We start from the raw sequence: 19,580 nt of genomic DNA, 5'->3' as shown, positions 1-19,580 counted from the left end.
AAATAGTGGGGAACAGAAGGCTGCTAAGCAGAAGGGCACCAGGAGCTAGGGACCGCCCCCCAACGATTCTCCACTCCTGCTCAAAGCCTGCCGCCATAGCCCTCAGGAATGAGCCAGCCTGTGAAGCTAGGGGTGAGGGTGGAGGAACACCTAGAATGGAGGAAAAAGAAAAACAAGAAGCAGGATGTGTTTAAGGGGCTAGACCCTTTGCCCCTTCCCCCTAATGCACAGCCACACTTCAACCCTCCCTGGCTTTTCTCAGCCTTTGCAATGAGATGAAGACCTCCCAGCCCCCATCACATACTTGTCACACACTCACAAACAGACAAATATGACAAATACATACACAAAAAGACGTAAGACACAGACATGCCCATATATAATACATACAGACACACAGGCACAGACACAGTCACACAGACATCCCAAGAGACATACTCACATATGGACACATATATATACACACTCATAGACACACAAAGACACACTCATACTCATAGACACACACACACACACACACACACACCAACAGATCAGATCAGATCAGATCAGTCGCTCAGTCGTGTCCGACTCTTTGCGACCCTGTGAATCGCAGCATGCCAGGCCTCCCTGTCCATCACCAACTCCCGGAGTTCACTGAGACTCACATCCATCGAGTCAGTGATGCCATCCAGCCATCTCATCCTCTGTAGTCCCCTTTTCCTCCTGCCCCCAAACCCTTCCAGCATCAGAGTCTTTTCCATTGAGTCAACTCTTCGAATGAGGTGGCCAAAGTACTGGAGTTTCAGCTTTAGCATCATTCCTTCCAAAGAAATCCCAGGGCTGATCTCCTTCAGAACGGACTGGTTGAATCTCCTTGCAGTCCAAGGGACTCTCAAGAGTCTTCTCCAACACCACAGTTCAAAAGCATCAATTCTTCGGCGCTCAGCCTTGTTCACAGTCCAACTCTCACATCCATACATGACCACAGGAAAAACCATAGCCTTGACTAGACGAACCTTTGTTGGCAAAGTAATGTCTCTGCTTTTGAATATGCTATCTCGGTTGGTCATAACTTTCCTTCCAAGGAGTAAGCGTCTCTTAATTTCATGGCTGCAGTCACCACTCTTACAGACACATTTGGAGCAGCCAGTGGAGGCTGCTGATGGAACACCTTGCTGGCTTACTGGCCCAGTGCTAACATCAAAAATTGTTTGGTGCTGCACGCCCCTCACCCCCAACCTCATTGCAGGGAGCCCTCTAGAGCAGTGGCCCTGACAATAAGGGCCAAAAGTTTAGAAGAGATGATACCTTAGCTGAGGAGCCTTTTAGATGCACAGAGAGGAGGAAAGAAAATATTCCAGGGAGGGAAAATAGGCCATGTCAAGGTTTGGGGTGGGTGGTGGCAACTGATGCCTAAAGAACTATGGGAGCCTTCTTTGAGGAGGGGGCTGAGGGAACAAACAAGAGGCCAGCCCCCCTAGCACAGAGAGACAAGCTAAGAAGGAACCCTTGGCCCTACTCCACTCATGCCAGCCTAAGCCTCTGTGGGGGCACAGTGGGCAGAAGGAAATGGGCCAGGCCCAGGTCCTACCAGAACCAAGAGGTGTGGGGGGTGCGGCATGGGAAGTTAGCTGCCTTAGAAGGGCCTAACACCCAGATCTCCACTTTGTCAGTCTTCTATTTGGAGGCCAGGTCCCCAGATCCTCAGGAAAGCATGGGCTAGGACAGAAGGCTAGGTTAGAAAGAAGGCCATGGGCCCTCACAGGAAAGGGGCTATGTGCTCCTTGTCGAAGCAGAATGAGTTCTGAGTGCTCCCTTCGCTAGGAGGGCGGACCCAGACTGAGAATGCTTCCCTCCCTGCCCCAGACTTCAGCAAGGACAGAGCCAGGGCCCGGTCTGGGCTGGAAGGCCTGTGCTCACCCTCAGCTTGGCCTCTTTTCTCTGATCCTTGGAGACCAAGCTAGGGATCTTGGTGGGGATGTGGTGCGGGGGTAGGTGTCTGGGTGAAGGGGCTCTGAGGGTCTGGGGCAGGGCCCTCCCTCTAGGCAGGTGGGCTTTCTAGCTGGCCCATGGTGGCCTTGAGGTGGGCAGAGGGCCCGTCCGCAGCCCGGCTGCAGGAGGCCTAGGGGGGCTCTGAAATTCCTCTCTTCTACCCTCTACCTCGCCTCCTCAACCTTCTTCCCTCACGGCCCCCCGGGTGGCTGGGAAGTGGGAGGCGCAGGAGGGGCGCAGGGAGGGGCTGTGGACTCGAGCCGGGCGGGGCCCCTCAGCAGAGGCCCGCGCTGCCGGCCCCGCCCCGGCCTCGCACATCTGGGCTGGAGCGCAGGCCCACCCGGCGGCGGGCGGCGCGGCCATCCGGCCTGGGGGAGGGGGAGGAGAAGGGAGCGGGGTCGGGGCGTTGCAGGGCGGAGAGTGGGGCCGGGGCTGGGCGCACGTCGAGGGCTGTGGCCGCCGCGGCACGGCACGGCCAGCCCACCGGCTGCGGGCCCAGCTTCCAGGCGTCTGGACAGAGGTCGAGCTGTCGGGAGGGCAGAGGTGAGTCCTGGGCAGGGCGCTGCTGGGCTCCTAGAGAGAAGGGCGCCAAGATTTGCGGTTTCATCGCGGGCTGGCGGCTGAGACCCCACCACAAACTTCCTGACCCTGGAGAACGGGACTGGGACAGAGCTGCAAGCCCCCGTCTCCAGCAGGGCTCTGGGGTTCAGGAAGGCAACTGGGGCAGCGACTGAGGGCTCCCATCCGGGCTTTGGGACCCTACACTGGTGAGGGTGGGGATCGGAGGGGAGGGACAGAGCGGGGCTTGAGAGACTTCTATGTCGGGGCTGTGGGGCTGGGGGCTGCTCCAGGGGAGCAAGTTTGTGGAGGGACACGGTGCTTAGGCCAGAAGGTGGAGACCCCGGGGTTAAATATGTGTGTACTTTGGGGGTGCCTGCAGGGGGAGTTCCTAGGGCCTATGGTCTCAAAAGTTCAAGAGTGGCTGGGGTGCCACAGTGCCAGACTGTGGGCTGGCCTCGTGAACAGGGACCTCTGGTTTCTCTCTGTGAGGCCAGAGTGGGGGTCCAGGTGGAGTGGGGTCTGGGCTCCGTGTGGGGGCGGTGGACCCAGGAGGCAAAGCTAGCTTGTATGGGGGAGAGGGAAGGGGAGGGAGGAAGCTCTAAAATATGGACTCCCTGTGAGAGTGAAGGCAGCCCTGGATCCCCAGAAGGTAAGAGAGGTGATGAGGGACCGCAGGAGAGGGTGGGAGGGGCTTAGGGCCTAGGCTGTGGGGGACAGAGGTTGTTTATGAACTGGCTGCTCCCTTGATGGGGACCCATGGGGGTGGGGCAGGATGTATGGAAAGAAAAGCGGAGGACAGGGAGGGGATGCAAGAGGCTTTTTCTGTCGCTCCCTGCCCCAGCCCCAGAAAAGGCAGCTTCCTCACCCCACAGCCTCCCTCTGGTCCCTCACCTTGAGGGCGCCTCTCCAGAGACAGGTGGGGGCAGCCCTTTGGGTGCCATTTCTGATCTGTCCCTTGGGCCCAGGTTGGCTCAATCTCTGATTTGGGAAAAATGCCTGTGGCTTCTCTTTGTTTGCTGAATGGCAGGATGATGAGAGAGAGCAGTGGATAGAAGAGGCAGGGTGCAGGGAAAAGGCCTGTGGGGGTATGGAGGTGAGCTGTAAAGTTGGGTGGGCTCTTTGCCTTCATGGGCAGAAGATGGGTATGTGTGGAGCCCTGAAATCCAGCAACACCACATGTCCAAGTGCTCTGGTGGGGGATGGGAAGGGATATAAGGACCCAGCCTCATCACGCCCAACTGAGGAAAAGATCCTTGGAGATTTCTCTCCATTGGACAGAAAGTCCTAGGCTTTTGTAGTCTGGGGAACACTGTGGGTTGGGAATCTCTGGTTTCAACTCCCTACTCAGCCACACCCTGTCCTAGTCCCCAGTCAGGCCTGTTGGGTCAGGGTAAAGCTGAAGATCAGAGGTCAATATGAGGCCAAGAGTTATAGGTCAGTCCATGGGTGAAGTTAAGGGACAGACCGGAGGTGGGATTGTCTGTGTGTGGGTAGGGCAGGGGTCAGTCTGGGGCCAAGGTTTAGCCTGCTCTTGTAGCCAGGAAATGGTTACTTTCTACGTAAGTCAAACTGGCCCATTCAATTATTCTCAAACCCATAAGCATGGCCAGTCTGAAATTAGTGGACCCCTGGGGCAGGGTTCTACCTCCCCCCATTTCCAGCTGCAGACCGTGCCCAGATGTAGCTTTTGGGAGTGGAGGTTGTCCTGAGTCCCACGATCAGCATTCTCCCTAAATGTTTCTGGTAAATGGGTGTGTATGCACGGTAAGGATGTCCCAAAGAAATATGGGGCATGTATGCATGCTTATGTGGCTGCCACCTGCTTCTACCTCCACCTCTCAGAGAATCAGCAGGATCCTCCTTTTTTAACACAAATTGATTCAGGGCCTCCCTCCTTCTCTAAAGAACTCAGAATGACTAATAAAAGTCTCAATAAGACCAAAAATTCTGACAAGAGAAACTTCAGAATCCATATCATGAAGGGAAAGAACACTGCTCACATCTGCCTTTTTATCAACCGCCTTCCATCCTTGGACTTGATCCTCACAAGCCCCTGCATGATCTGTTTTACAGGAAAGGGCACTGAGGCACGGACAGGTAACAGGATGCACTCCAGCCAGGTGTCCTTAAGGTGCCTAATAGGCCCTTGTCAGCCCTGAGTATCAGAGCACTCAGTGTATCACAGGCTCAGAGATAAGAGCTGGGGTAATTACAGACGATGGTTTGGACAAGGAATCAACTTAGAATGACAACCCTGAGTCTTTTTTTCTTGGTTATTCTAGATTGTTTCTGCTCCAAATACAATATCCTTGGTTGAGAAAATCCACTCATTGAGCAGTGTTTCCCCAGCACTTAGCTGTAGAACCTGGCTGGAAGAAATGTTCAATGTTTTCGCTGATGAATTGAAACAACTTATAAATACGGCTGCCATCATCTCTCCTGTGGCCTTCATCCAGCCTTTGTTGGTAAACGTTTTTCAGTCTGCTCCCCAAGAGGGAGAAAAACCTGATTTGCAGTTTGCCAACTTGTATGGTATAATCACCATGGCTGATTTCAAACTATCAATGTGATGTCAATAAATGCAAAATTGAGAAGAGATGTACAGAATCAGCTCTTGGGAGCTGGCGGACAGAAGCTTAAGTTCCTCTCATCTTAGAAAACAAAATCCTGTCCTTCCCTCCTCAAGCTTTATTTTGTTCCAGGTAATATGCACATCACCTCCTGATCTCAGCTGCACTAGCCGGAAGTGCTAGCTCTGTTCTCTCATCCTCTGCTCCCTCCTTGCCTACCAGACTCCCACCCCACTCCTTCATTCCACCAAAATGCCCTGGACCTTTAAAACATTAAATCTGGTGTTTCCCCGAGACGTCTCATCTAAAAATCTCTGAAGGATCTAGCTTCGCGGCCTTCTTTTATCGAGATCTTCATGAAACCATAGCAGGCATCCCTGTCTCCCTGGCCAGCCAACCTTCCTCCTGTTAACCTTTATTCAGAGCTTCTCCTCCCTTCCCTTCGCCCACACTACTCTCCACCAAACCTCCTGTGACAATGACTCCAAACACAAATCTCCACCTCGGAATTCTCCCTCACCTCTAGGTCATATGTCACCTGACTCCTTGGTCTGTTTTCTCAGCAGTTTCAAAAACTGTACCCGGAACACTGCCCCTTTCCCCCTGCCAGCTTGCCCTGCTCCAGTATTCTCCATCTGACCATCCATCTCCTTGCTTGGACAGTCAGTCCAAGAAGAACACCTTCTTCCTAATCTCCCATGTCCAATCCAGCCAACTTCTGTCAGTTGATTTTAACTTCTAACTTAAATGTGTGCACTTATATCTCAAGATAGTCAGCATCTGTTGCCTGGAGCACTGTTGGCTCCTGTTTCATGTTGCCCTGCTGCAGTCCATACTTCCATGCAGCCAGGTGGGATTTTTAAAACAGATTTAGTCATGCGCCTGTCTCCACTTTGCCACTTCAAGCCCTTCAGGATTTGCTCTTGTCCCTCATAAAAAACCAGATGTAAAATTGAGACCACCAGGATCTGCCTGCACAGTAAGCCTCGCCCAACCCCTCTCTTCAGCTTTGCCATGCTACCCTTTCTGCCCTGCTTGTATCTGTCATAGCACCATTTGTAATCTCAGATTCAGGTACATGATTATCTGATTATGAACGATTTATCCACCAGGCTATGGGCCCCCAGGACAGGAACAGTGTCTCTCTGGGTCACTGATGTCCCACAGCATCTGGCAGAGAATAGGCACCTGAAAACACTTAGGAGCGTCCTGGTTCCAACAAAGCAATTGTTAAAAAAAGACATTTCTGAGGGACTTCCCTTCAGTCCAGTGGTTAGGACTCCATGCTTCCACTGCAGCAGGCCCTGGTTCAGTCCCTGCTCGGGGAACTAAAATTCTGCAAGCCAGGTGGTGCAGCCAAAAAAAAAAACAAGAACAAAACATTTTTGAGACAAGCTAGGACTGTGGGCTTGATCACTGGATGAGATTAAGGAATTACTGTTGATTTTATTGGACATGATAGTGGTGTTGTGGCAGTGTCCTTTTAAAATTCCGTATCTATTAAAAAAAAAAATCCGTTATCTGTTGGAGAGACATGTTAAAGAATTTATAGGTCAAGCAACATGATGTCTGGGACTTGCTTCAGTGGACTCCAGCTGAAAGTAAATAATTATTCAGTAAGGAAACAAAGGAGCAAATAAATGCCATTCTGCTTGTCCATTCTTGTTCACAGCTACAGGGCCTGCAAAGATGCTGGCTGTCCCGGAGATGGACCTACAGGGGCTGTACATTGGTAAGACCTGCCCCCTCACCTCCATCTGGGCCCATTACCCCTGTCACCCCAGCACTCAGACCAACCCCTAGTCTGTCCATGTGCCTCTCTCAGCAGAGGCTTCTGAGAGCCGTTCTGTGAGTGTGTGTGCATGGGACTGGTTAGTGCAACAGGAGTATGTATGTGAGTGTGTGTGTGCGTGTGCACACTCTGCAAGCCTGTTCACGGGACGCCCAAGTGTCTACATGTATGTGTATGCAGGGTAGGTCTGTGTGCACAGGGCTGTATGGGCGTGCATGTGTTTTGTGCAGGGTGTGTGTGTAGTATGTGAGTGTGAGTGTGTGTCCCTGCCTGTCTGCCTAAGGGCAGGTCTCTGGGCACAGGGTCTTAAGTGAGGGTGTGTGTATATCTGCACAGAACTCTGTGCATGCACGTCTGGCCTGATCTGGGAGCAGGCTCTGGGTTTTGTGCAGGGGTGGGAGGCCAGGCGGCAGGACAGACACGCCTCAGGAAGTCCACTCACAAAGACCTGGTGGGCTGGGCCTTCCTTCCTGCCTCCCTTCCCAGGCTCAAGCCACAGCAGCTTGGCCCAAGCCTGCACCGGCTGGCTAAGAAAAAGGGCCTCTGGAAGTGTGACCACCATGTCCTTGCCCCTCCAGCACTGCAAGACAGATGCCAGCCCTGTGCAGGCACTTCCTAGAGTTCCCTTCATGCCCCGCCCCTCACATATGTTACCAGGGTACCCAAGGCCAGGGTGGCCTGGGACTTGTTAGGGCCCCATGGCTGTGGCTGAGGGAGTTGAGGCCCCAGCCCTGGCTCAGCCTAAAGCTAGACAGGCCTGTTTGATTTGCCAGTGTGTCTAAATGCCAGACCCCACCAATCTCCGTGGCCAGCCTCCTGTCCCCACACACAGATCCCAGGGCAGCCCCAGTGCTCTGCACAGGGGCCTCAGCAAAGCCCAGTGTGGTGGTGTTGAGCCACCAGCCCACACCTGGGGTATGTCCAGCCAGGCAGGCTCTCCTGCCTCCTGAACTGCCTGAGCCTCCAAGCCAGTTGCCTTCTGGGAGCTGCACTGCTTCCTTCCACCAAAGGTCCAGCTCCATCCTGGGCCTCTGAGAGGGTCTAAAGGGGGCCTCCTCCCCACAAATGCTGGCTTCAGGTCTGTGCATGTTGTGGGGAACGGGAGCTTGGAATCTGTCTTCCTCCTGTGGTTAGACACCTCTTGGCTCAGGGCTGCTCAGGGCAGGGCTGGGCCTGTCCATGACCCTTGGGGGCAGAGGGTTGGTAGGAGAGGCAATTCCCCCAGGTCCTGATTAGAACATGAGGCTGAACTTATGGAGAGGGGAGTTGCTCCACCTCCCACTCAGGTCTGTAGTTCCCCCACCTCTTCTGGTTTATCCATCCTCACCCAGGAGCTCACCTGCCCCTCTCTCCTGCCCTTCTATCTTTGGACTCAGTCCTGCCCACCCCCACGATGCTTCTCTATCCCTCCCCTTCCCCACCGTGTCTGATGGGTGCTGAGGAAGACAGTGAGTCCCTAGGTGAAGTATGAGTCACCCTTCAGGAATAGGTCGCCTCTAACTGATAATGGGCCCCGAGCCCAGGTATCCCCCACCCCCACCTCAGTCCTGTCCTTCCTACCTTCCCTCCCTAGGCCTTCTTCCCCAGCAGGGTACCGCTCACCTTGGCCCGGCAGTGACTGATGGGGAACCCCCACACCTGGGACCTAGCCACCAGCCCCTTACTCTGATTGTACCAGAGTGATTTGTCCTCTCTTTGCAGGCTCCAGCCCACAGCGGTCTCCAGTGCCCAGCCCACCTGCCTCCCCAAGGACCCAGGAAAGCTGTGGCATTGCCCCTCTCACACCCTCACAGTCTCCAGTAAGCCTAGGGCAGGGCTTGGGGTGGTGGGGGGCCTGGGTGGTGGGGAGGGTTGCACTGATGTCTAGAAGAGCCCATAGGTCTGGGCTGGGAGTACCACCATGCCTCCTGCCCCTGTACACTCATGTTCTCCCCAGATGGGTCAGCCTTAGGTAACCTTGGACTATAGTAGTGACAGTTTTACTGAGATGAGCCCCCTCCAGGATGACATCCAGGAACCATTGCAACTAGCCTGCCTGGGCAGGTGTACTTCTGAGCAACTAGTTTGGTAGGTCCTCAGAGCACTGGGCCTCCCAGACTTGCTTCCCCTCCTGTCAACCACAGCCCCACCTTATTAAAAGATATATCTAGGGAAGAGGAGACACATGGCTAAAAAATAGTTTGGTAACTGCTAGCTTGAAATATCTAAGACATAACCATCACCCCCAAATTCCCTAAGTCACCCTACCCGGGGTGGCCTCACCCTAGTGATCCAACCTGGGGACCCCTTTGTTCTCAGGGAGCCCAGGCTAGCCTGGGAGAAGGTAAGGACCACTCTGAGGCACATGCATGGGGTTCTCTTCTCTGCCACAAACCTGGATAGAGTCGGGCTATTTCACTGTGGCCACAAGAGCAGGAGGGTCTCATATACACAGGTCCATGTGCTGTGGAGCTGCTCAGAGCAGCAGAGCTGCTTCCAGCTGGGCCCAGGCTGGAAGTGATGTAAGATGGGGGTGGGGCTAAGGCAGCTCAGGCAGAAGGGCAGGGAAGTAGGAACTTGAGCTCAAAACTTCATGGGGCTACCTGAGAGGCCCTGGGCTTTCTGAGCAGTTAGCATCTCAAGGGCTCAGTCTGGAGCTTAGGAGGGGAGAGAAATCAGGCAGGAAGTAGGTAGCGGTGGGCCAGGGCTAGTCTAGACCACAGCCAGGGGTGGGGAGGACTTCGACGCACAGTCAGCCTAGCCCTCTGGCTGCTCCCTGACTAGCTCTTGCACTTGCAGAAGCCCGAGGCCCGAGGCCCTCAGCAGGCCCCCTTCTCCGTGGTAGTGGCTATCGACTTTGGCACCACATCCAGTGGCTATGCCTTCAGCTTTGCCAGTGACCCTGAGGCCATCCACATGATGAGGTGAGAGTGGCTGGACTGGGAGATTGGTTGCCGGGAGTCCTACATCCTGGGAGAGACCTAGTCCCAGAAGTACTGTCACTAAGGAGACATGGGGTCTTCGCAGAAGCTTTCCAGCCCTAGTCTGGGCTCCCTACTGGGACAGAAGATTGGAGGATGGGACCCAGGTCTGGGCCCTCAGCCCCAGTTGGGGCAGCTCTTTGACCTCTGCAAGAAAATGTTGGGCTTCATTTTTTATTTTAAATTTTTTATTATTTTTTCTGGGCTAGTCATAGGGACACACATGTATGCACAAATATGTGGTTTTAAAATAAAACACACAACTTGCTTTAAGCTTTCAGCACTATTTTGTAGATGTTTCATGTGAATATGGAGAGAGCCACCATTTTCTTTTCATTGTTGCATAGTATTCCACAGTTCGGATATATCATAATTTATTCATTCTTCTATTGATAGTTTTGAGGGTTTTTCCTTCTAAATTTTCACCACTAGAAAAAGTGTTGCAATGAATACTCTTCCTTGGAAACTTGTGCTGGAATTTCTATGTAGTAGGTTCCTTGAGGCAGTCCTAGGTTCAACATCTCAAATGAAATACTAGGGAGGTTAGCTGAATTGACAAGTCACACAGTTGTCATGAAAGAGCTGTTTGAAAAAATCCATTCTGATGAAGTTTGTTGAGTTTTGTTTGAACAAAACGTTTGTTAGATACCTCCCTTCAGGCCTCAAGACCCTGATCCTTTGAATGTATCTTAGTGAGACTGTAGCCTGTAGGTGGAAGATGCCAAAGCTCCCAACTCAGACTGGGATGGAGGATCAGCAGGCTTCACCAGGGCCTGGGAGGCTATATGGAAAGACAGCCAAGGGTCACTGCCCCAAAGATACAGGGGACTTGACCTGCATGAATGTGGACTGTCCTTCCCCTTTCTCTGCTCCCTCCACATCCATCTGAGGCCACAAAGGCCCTAGGACTTTAGAGCTTTCTAGGAGCTGAATGGCATCCCAGCTTGTCAGCACACACAGCTGAGGCCACGCTGGGCCTGTTGCTAGGGCTGAGGACACAAGAAGGGATACTATAGCGATAATAGTCATAGGAGTGACTGGGGGACATTCTGGCCTCCTCCCAAGCCCTTCCCACTCCCACTAGCCACCAAGCCCCATCATGTCTATCTCCCTGATATCTCTGTAATACCCATCTACTTCTCTCCCCCAGTCGCACCCCTGAGTTCAGCCCCACCCTCTCTCTCTTGAATGACTGCAATATCCTCCCTGGTTTTCCTTCTCCACCCTCCCTCTCCTCCACTCTGTTGCTACATGGGGACCAAAGACATTTCTAAAGGCAAATGTGGTCATGCTTCTTCACTCCCTTAAAACCCACCAAGACAGAATTCTGATATGACATTTGATACTCCTTAGTTGATCTTAACATTGCTGCTTTGAGCCAACTTTATAGCTAGTTCTCCCCACTCTTTGACACCTCTGTAAACTTGCACATGCTCTTCCTTCTCCCTGGATTCCTAGTTCCTTCCCCCAAATGGATGCAATGGTGAGCTTGGCCTAGAGGAGTCAGGGCATCAGAAAAGGCAGAGGAAGGGGAGGAAGGATTTGCCAGGCCAATGACCTGGGCAGTGAGTTGTGGGTGGAGGTCCAGATGATGATTGCATACAGGGAAGTTTGGAATCTCAGGTTTTGGGGGCCTGTTGAAGGTGCAGTCAGCTGGGGTGTAGCTGCTGAGGTGGGCCAGACAGGAATGATCATAGAGCTTAGCTCTGTGGAACATGACCTAGAGGAGGGCAACCAGCCAGCTGGGAGAAGGCCTCTGCTAGGGTCCTGGAGAGACTCATCAGAAGGCCAGACAAGGCAGATGGATGATGGCTTGCTGCTACTTGTTAAAAGGACAGGGAGGTGAAGTCAAATGGTGTACTTCATGGGAGGGAGCAGAAGCTGAGGATGTCGAATGGGACCCATGGCTCCATGGATAGAGATGATCCAATGAGCAACATTTATGGAGATTTAAGTGGATGCCAAGCACCATATTCACAAGAACCCTAAAAGGTAGGTACCATTATTATTCCCATTTTACATATGGAGCCTAGGAAGCCAAGTGAGCTGCCCCAAGTCCCACAGCTGGTCCCAGAGCCAGCACCCAACCCCATGAAGGGAAGATTACTGCTGACCACACTGACAGCCTTCTGCCTCCACAGGAAATGGGAAGGGGGGGACCCAGGTGTGGCCCACCAGAAGACCCCTACCTGCCTGCTGCTGACCCCAGAGGGTGCCTTTCACAGCTTTGGCTATACAGCCCGCGATTATTACCACGATCTGGACCCTGAGGAGGCTCGTGACTGGCTCTACTTCGAGAAGTTCAAGATGAAGATCCACAGTACCACTGTGAGTCACATTCTGGCTCAGGGCCCAGCTCCAGCCAGGAAGGCAGGGCCAGGAGGAAAAGCAGGGAGGGAGGCCTCATGGAGGGTGAGCAAAGCTAAAAGGTGAGGGGGGCCTGGAGGAGGAGTTTGAACATAAGGGATGGAGGCATGACCATGGGGTATGATAGGGTAAAGTGAAGGGCTGGGGAGAAGAACTGATGTAAGATTAGAGCCAGAGTGGAACAGTACCAAAGAGGGGAGCACAGGAAATGGGGTTAAATATAAGGTTGTCAGGAAATGGAGAGCTGTGCCCTCCTACAGAGTTGCCCTATGTCCCTGCCAGGATCTCACTTTGAAGACCCAGCTAGAAGCAGTAAACGGAAAGAAAATGCCTGCCCTGGAGGTGTTCGCTCATGCCTTGCGCTTCTTCAAGGAGCATGCCCTTCAGGTGCGCTGTGACCCTATCTCTGCTTACTGGGGTGGACAACCCCCAGGCCCATCCTTTCCCCTCAGCCCATCCACTGAGTAGCCACTGTCAGAAGACAGAAGTCATCTTTTCCAGTCCTCTGCCTTCCTATCTGGTAGCCCTGCGTCAGGGGTTGGGGAGGTGGGTGGTGGTGGGAAAGGGGGTGTTAGGATTCCCCCAAGTCAGCTGGGAAGTTCCTCAGGCCTGATTAGCTCCTTCAGCTCCTATAAAGACACGCCCCTCAGACCAAGCCAGCCCTTGCCTTCACTGCCCCATCGTGCTCCAGGAGCTGAGTGAGCAGTGCCCGTCGCTGCTGGAGAAGGACACTGTGCGCTGGGTGTTGACTGTACCTGCCATCTGGAAACAACCAGCCAAGCAGTTCATGCGGGAGGCTGCCTACCTGGTGAGAACACGCAGGCAGAGTTGTGGATGTTGCTCAGAAGGGCCCCGGGCGTGGCTCCACACCCTCATTCATACACCACCCTTCGGACCACAGAGCCATCGTGTAAAGACTGCCAGCCCCACCCTGCTGGGCATTTTGGAGGGTTGTTGCCACCAAGAGAGGGGGTGGGCCTGTAGGAACAGAGAGCTGAGGGACCAGGGACAGCCCAGGCCAGCTTAACCAGGGTCTTAATGCAGGTTTCCTAGAAGCAGAGTCCAAGATGGGAATTCTTGTGCATGTGGTGTATTGAAGAAGGACTCTCAGGTGAAAGGGGAGTGAGGAAAGCAGGACAGGAGAAACAACTGCATGGGGACTGGTCTCACCTGGAGTCCAGCCTCAGCCTGACCCCACGGAGAGCTCTGGAGGGAGACTGTACCCTAGTGTTAGCCACAGGGAGGCAAGAGGGGTGGCTTTTTGTCCATCCTTATCAGTCGGTCATTGGTAACTGGTTGGAGTAAGCCCCCCCCAAGTGAGTAGTTCCCATTCAGTTGAAGGCAGTTCTCCAGAGAAGGGGCAGCGGGGAGCTGATGGCAGGTAACACTGACAGTAGCTGGGCAGGACGCCAAGAACATCCACTTCAGCCAGCATCAGTATTTTTACCACAGCCCCAACCAGTTTAAGTTCTTGAGCAGAGAAAATAAGACTATGAAACTATGAAGGGAGGTGATTTTGGCCAATGTTTGCTGATCTTCCTAACATAAGAGAGGCCCAAAGTTCTGGAGAAAGGGAGACTGCAGCTCAGGCACCCCCCCGCCCCCAGTGGAGATGGGAAGGTTGGAGGGGGACTCATTGTTTGATCCTGCCCCTGAAACTGGGGCCTTGGGGGGATACCCGAGGATTTCCAAAAGCAGTCTCAGGAATTCCAGTGCACCCTCCCCTGGAAGATACCAGAACCTCCAACCCCCCAGAAACATACCTTTTCCTAGGTGTCAAATCCGCAGGTGCCCTCACTTGTCTCTGGAAGGAGCTAACCGCAAGGCCAGTGGGCATCCATCCCCCTTCCAGAGACCAGAATGAAAGCATGGCCGCACCCAGCCAAAACAAACGCCCCCACCCCAGTAGCCCCCTGCTGGTTTACCCACCCTGCTTCCTCCCACACTGTTCCCTGGCTGTCAGTTCAGAAAGGGCTGGCCCTGGGCAAGAAGTCTTGATACCCACCCATCCCCCCACCTGGTCAGAATCAGAGGAATCCCACAAAACCATAAAGTATTTCCTATGGGGATCCCCTGTCCTGATGCAGGAAGTAATAGAAAGTGTTTTTCCCCCCTAGCTTGCTTGCCTTGGTGCCTCAAATTTCACTGTTAAAGTGTCTTTTCTTCTATATCATATTCCTTGAGAACAAAGTTCTCAAGAGAGTGGGGAAGCCCATGGCCACCGTCCATTACCAGTGAAGAAAGGGAGTTCAGTAAGCTAAAGGGGACTCCCCCACCATCCCTTCTGATTGATGGTCTGGCCATTATACCCCCTAATACACTGTTCTGGAGTCTCCACTAACCCCCTCAGCCAGTGGTCAGCTGCTAACCCAGGACTTATGAAGGGGACCTTCCTGCAGCCCAGGCCACCTTGGGCAGCCTGGGGCAGATCCCAGGTGCTCTAGGTTTTCATTCAGTCTAAGGTCCCTCCCTGCTGGCCAACCCCATGGCATCCTTGGCTACAGCCATCCCTTCCACCCCAAGCCTGGTCATAGGGTGGCTCTGAGACAGCTCCAAATCTGTGCAGCATGGAAGGGCCTTGAGAGGCCTAGCGTGGCTGCGGTATAATGGGGAGGAGATAGGAGCCCCACAAGCCTTGGTTGCCTGCGCTGAGGTGCCATTTCAGTGTGATGCCTGGTCCATGATGCTCCCCAACCCTGCCAACCACCATCCTCAGGCTGGACTGGTGTCGAGAGAGAATGCAGAGCAATTACTCATCGCCCTGGAGCCTGAGGCTGCCTCTGTCTACTGCCGCAAGCTGCGTCTGCACCAGCTCGTGGATCTGAGTAGCCGAGCTCCAGGCAGAGGGTGCCTGGGCGAACGCCGCTCCATTGACTCCAGCTTCCGTCAGGGTGAGCCAACCCCAGGGGTGCTGCCTAGTGGTGGCCTTGGAGGCAGGCGCTGAAGACTATGCCGTGCCCTGGAGTAGGACTGTCTGAGGATGGGAGGACTCAATCCAACCCTGAATCTGAGGTGGGGAGTGGGGGTGGGGCTAGGGGTGGTAGGGGTGGTGACAGCCTACCCTAGGAAGAGGTGCTGGGGTTACTGACAAAGGTACTCTGAGCTGAAGGTGGAGATCTTCAGCTTTCCCTTAAACAGCACTGATCAGTTTTCCCTCCCCTCCTGGCATGTCAGCTGTCCCCCCACCCCCACCAGCCCCAGGCTCCTGCTGCCAGGACTAGGCACTGAGACTGCTGTGTCAACCTTCTATGATAGGGACAGGTCTCAGGATCTCCCCTCCTCCCCAGTTCCTCTAGACCTGCCTAATTCTGATTTTGCCATGGCCTGAGCCCCTCTATATTAAGGAAAGGTCTTGCAGCCTCCTGACCTGACTGTCCTGCTGTCCCTCAACACTCAGCCCGAGAGCAGCTTCGAAGATCCCGCCATAGCCGGACATTCCTGGTGGAGTCGGGTGTTGGAGAGCTGTGGGCTGATCTGCAAGCAGGTGGGGAGGGAAGGGCAATGGAGGGATATTCCTTGGGCCCTGTGGAATACCAGATACTGAAGGTGCGAAAACATTCCCGAAATCAGCTCCAGCCTCTAGGAACCCTGCCCCTTCCAACTCCATCAACTGTACCTAAGCTGGTAGTCCCCTCACCATCGCCTGCACTCCCACCCCCACTCACAGCCATGCCACTAAACCCCCCTTCCTCCAGGGGATGCTCTGCAGGTGGAGCTGCAGAATCTGGAATCATTTTCCCTCACACCTTGTGCCCCTACCCGGTGACCTGAAGCCCCTTTCAACGTAACCCCCACAGCCCTGCAGACAGGGGTCAGGACCTGGGGCAGGGCTGAAGGCTGGTTGAGTCTCCAGAGGGTCCAGAGCTAAACTGCCACAAGTGTGTGCTCATGCTTGCCCCCACAGGAGATCGCTATGTGGTGGCAGACTGTGGGGGAGGCACAGTGGACCTGACTGTGCACCAGCTGGAGCAGCCCCATGGCACCCTCAAGGAGCTCTACAAGGCGTCTGGTGAGTAGCCAGGCAGCACCCTTGGTACCTAGAGCGCCCTTGCCCTGCCAACACCTCCTGGCAGCGGAATGAGCACTGTTGCCCTCTTCCTTCTCTGCTGGATGCCAGGCGGCCCCTGTGGTGCGGTGGGCGTGGACCTGGCTTTCGAGCAGCTGCTGGGCCGCATCTTCGGTGAGGACTTCATCACCACCTTCAAAAGGCAACGTCCAGCAGCCTGGGTGGATCTGACTATAGCCTTCGAGGCCCGCAAACGCACTGCAGGCCCTCACCGTACAGGGGCGCTCAACATCTCCCTACCGTTCTCCTTCATTGACTTCTACCGTAAGCAGGGAGGCCACAATGTGGAGACGGCCCTGCGCAAGAGCAGGTGAGCGGGGCACCGCCCTACAGGGGAAGGTGCGGGCCCCAGGAGGCAGGGGATCCACTTGATCTGGCCCAGGCACAAGTCATGCCAGCCCAGGTGGAGGCAGGGGGAGGGGCATGAGGACCCCAGCTGAAATCTGCAGCCCAAACTGAGGCAAGAGAATCCTGAGCCCCCAGGGAAAGGCCAATGCTGTTGCTGCTAAGTCGCTTCAGTCATGTCCAACTCTGTGCGACCCCATAAACGGCAGCCCACCAGGCTCCCCCATCCCTGGGATTCTCCAGGCAAGAATACTGGAGTGGGTTGCCATTGCCTTCTCCGGAAAGGCCAAAATCTATCTCATATTCCCCACAGCCTTACCTACTCTCACATACACACACACACACGCACACACATACCTGCCAACCAACCGGTCTGTGTTCCTCTGCTTGAGGCAAAAGGAGGCTCCTCTCCTGGGACCTCATGTCTGGACCTGGAACAGACCTGAGTCTAAAGCCCCTAGAAGTGTGGTTGGCACAATACAGAATGTGCCCAGGTACTTTGGCCTGGAATAGAGGTAGGACCTGGACCCTGACCCATGGGCCTGTGCCTCCTTCACCATCTACAGCGTGAACTTCGTGAAGTGGTCCTCACATGGGATGCTCAGGATGACTTGTGAGGCCATGAACGAACTCTTTCAGCCCACCGTCAGCGGGATCATCCAGCACATAGGTGAGCGCCTAAGCTTGGGTCATTCATTCACCTTAGCATACACACCCATATGCAAGAGTATTTCCCCCGATTAGTACCTGGAAACCTCCCCAAATCCATACACTGGAATGAGACCCAGAATCATCGGGAATACCTGGAGGATGTAGTGCCGTGGGGATTAAGAAATAGGACGATGTGTAGTCTTGCCAGGTTAAAGAAACTCTAGTGGCTGACTCCCCAGGTAGTATTAGGTCCCTCCCAAACTGTTATGGACCACTTCACTGTTATCACAGTGATTTAAACGAGTCTAAGTATCTAGAAAGTGAGCACAATGTCTTGCACGCAGTAGGCATTTAATACGTGTAAATTCACACCCTTACTCAAGCCCTCCACAGTGTAGTGGGAAAGCGAGATAGTGTTGAGGAAGCAGAGGCTATGAGGCTGGCAGAGTCCCTCATGAAAGTGCTCTGTGTTTTCCTTCATCCAAGCCAGGCTAAGGTTTTATAGTGAAATGGCTAGTTTCTCGTTGCCCCAGGCATACAGGAGGGCAGAAGGGAAGCGCCAGTGGCTGCGCAGCGGTAGCCTCAGTGGCCCACTCCCCATCCGTCCTCCTTACCCCCTCCCCCACCCGTCCCCGCAGAAGCACTGCTGGAGCGCCCTGAGGTGCAGGGTGTCAAACTGCTGTTCCTGGTGGGCGGCTTCGCCGAGTCGGCTATGCTGCAGCACGCGGTGCAGGCAGCTCTGGGCGCCCGTGGCCTGCGTGTGGTGGTTCCGCACGACGTAGCCCTCACCATCCTCAAAGGCGCAGTGCTTTTTGGGCAGGCGCCAGGAGTGGTTCGGGTGCGTAGATCGCCGCTCACATACGGCGTGGGCGTGCTCAACCGCTTCGTGGCTGGTGTTCACCCGCCTGACAAGCTGCTGGTTCGCGACGGTCGCCGCTGGTGCACCGACGTTTTTGAGCGCTTCGTGGCCGCCGAACAATCGGTGGCCCTGGGCGAGGAGGTGCGGCGCAGCTACTGCCCAGCGCGCCCAGGACAGCGGCGAGTGCTCATCAACCTGTACTGCTGCGCCGCGGAGGACGCGCGCTTCATCACCGACCCAGGAGTGCGCAAGTGTGGCGCACTCAGCCTCGAGCTTGAGCCAGCCGAGGGAGGCCCCGACGCGGCCGGAGCGCCCCCCGGCCGCCGCGAGATCCGCGCTGCCATGCAGTTTGGCGACACTGAGATTAAGGTCACTGCCATTGATGTCAGCACCAATCGCTCCGTGCGCGCCGCCATCGACTTTCTTTCCAATTGAGGGCACAGTGCCATCACCCTCCCACCCCCGGGCCCCAGCCCAACAGAACTCTTGGCCCAGGTCTCGGGCAGATAAATCCACCCTGTTTCCCTCCATCCTGCCCGGGGAGATGAGGTCGCAGGAGGAATGGGTGGGGACACATCCAGAAACTCAGGCTTTGGGATTGGGCCTCAACCCTCTGACTGAAAGGCTGAAGGGCACTTCCAAGGACTGAGGTCAAGGAGACTTAAAAGGTTTGCAAAGGCATCCCCATAGGGAGCACGTGGTCCTGAAAGCAGACTGCATCAGAAGGCTTGACCCTTGGTCTGAACTAGGGGCCAGGGTGGGAGTCAGGGGGTGAGGGTGGGGGTACAGCTGCAGGCAGGGCAGCAAGAGGGAGGAGGTTGTGCAGGGTCTGGAGCCAAAGGGCAGAGTGCACTGACTGACTGGCTCAGCCTGCATAGGGAGCCAGGCAGGACAAGGACTGGAGCTGACAGGAGAGGGACAGAAGAAGCAGGACCTTCCTGGGTGTGGTGCTGACCACCCAAGTATGAATGTTAATTGTAGAAAGGGCAGTAGCAGGCTATGAGAAGGGTACGGGTGAGGGGGATGTGGGATAACATGCTAAGGGGGGCTTTCCTTTCTATTCGAGAAGGCCCCAGGGGCAGCTTGGGCATGACCCATGTATTTATCTAGCCATGGAGAGGGAGGAGAGTAGGGAGGACAAAAAGAGCACTTGGTCCCAGCTCTGCCATCAATTTAGTGTACCTGCCTTTCCATGACATGCAGCAGCCCCACCTGCCTGAGAACCCTAAGGTGACAATAAAGCTCAAGGTGAAACCATACCCTTCTGGTACCTCACAAGGGGGGACTCCAATAGTGGAGTAGTGGAAGGGTTAGGGTAGCTAGGTTCTACAAAGGGAGGTTTTCAGCTGTGCATGGGGCTGGGAATTGATTAGAAAGGAGTGCTGCTGTCTCTGGTCAAGCCTCCCAAACTGAACACCCCATTCCACAAGACCTC

At 54.6% G+C, this 19,580-nt stretch overlaps 1 protein-coding gene across 1 annotated transcript; it reads left to right on the top strand.

Annotated features, from left to right (window-relative positions):
• Window positions 1–2,377: 2,377 nt before the first annotated feature.
• HSPA12B (heat shock protein family A (Hsp70) member 12B) lies at window positions 2,378–19,404 on the top strand. The gene is made up of 13 exons (XM_019971929.2): window positions 2,378–2,517; window positions 6,778–6,837; window positions 8,599–8,696; window positions 9,676–9,800; window positions 11,999–12,185; window positions 12,507–12,611; window positions 12,916–13,032; window positions 14,941–15,115; window positions 15,622–15,708; window positions 16,129–16,233; window positions 16,342–16,600; window positions 17,202–17,305; window positions 17,925–19,404. Exons 2-13 carry the CDS (start codon window positions 6,795–6,797, stop codon window positions 18,578–18,580), a joined length of 2,061 nt encoding a protein of 686 aa, XP_019827488.1. The 5' UTR covers window positions 2,378–2,517; window positions 6,778–6,794; the 3' UTR covers window positions 18,581–19,404.
• The last annotated feature ends 176 nt before the right edge of the window (window positions 19,405–19,580 follow it).

Source organism: Bos indicus, chromosome 13 (genome assembly GCF_029378745.1).
Source record: "Bos indicus isolate NIAB-ARS_2022 breed Sahiwal x Tharparkar chromosome 13, NIAB-ARS_B.indTharparkar_mat_pri_1.0, whole genome shotgun sequence".
Classification (NCBI taxonomy): Eukaryota; Metazoa; Chordata; class Mammalia; order Artiodactyla; family Bovidae; genus Bos; species Bos indicus.
Note: the sequence above shows the minus strand (reverse complement) of the source record. Positions and strands in the feature narration are given on the sequence as shown.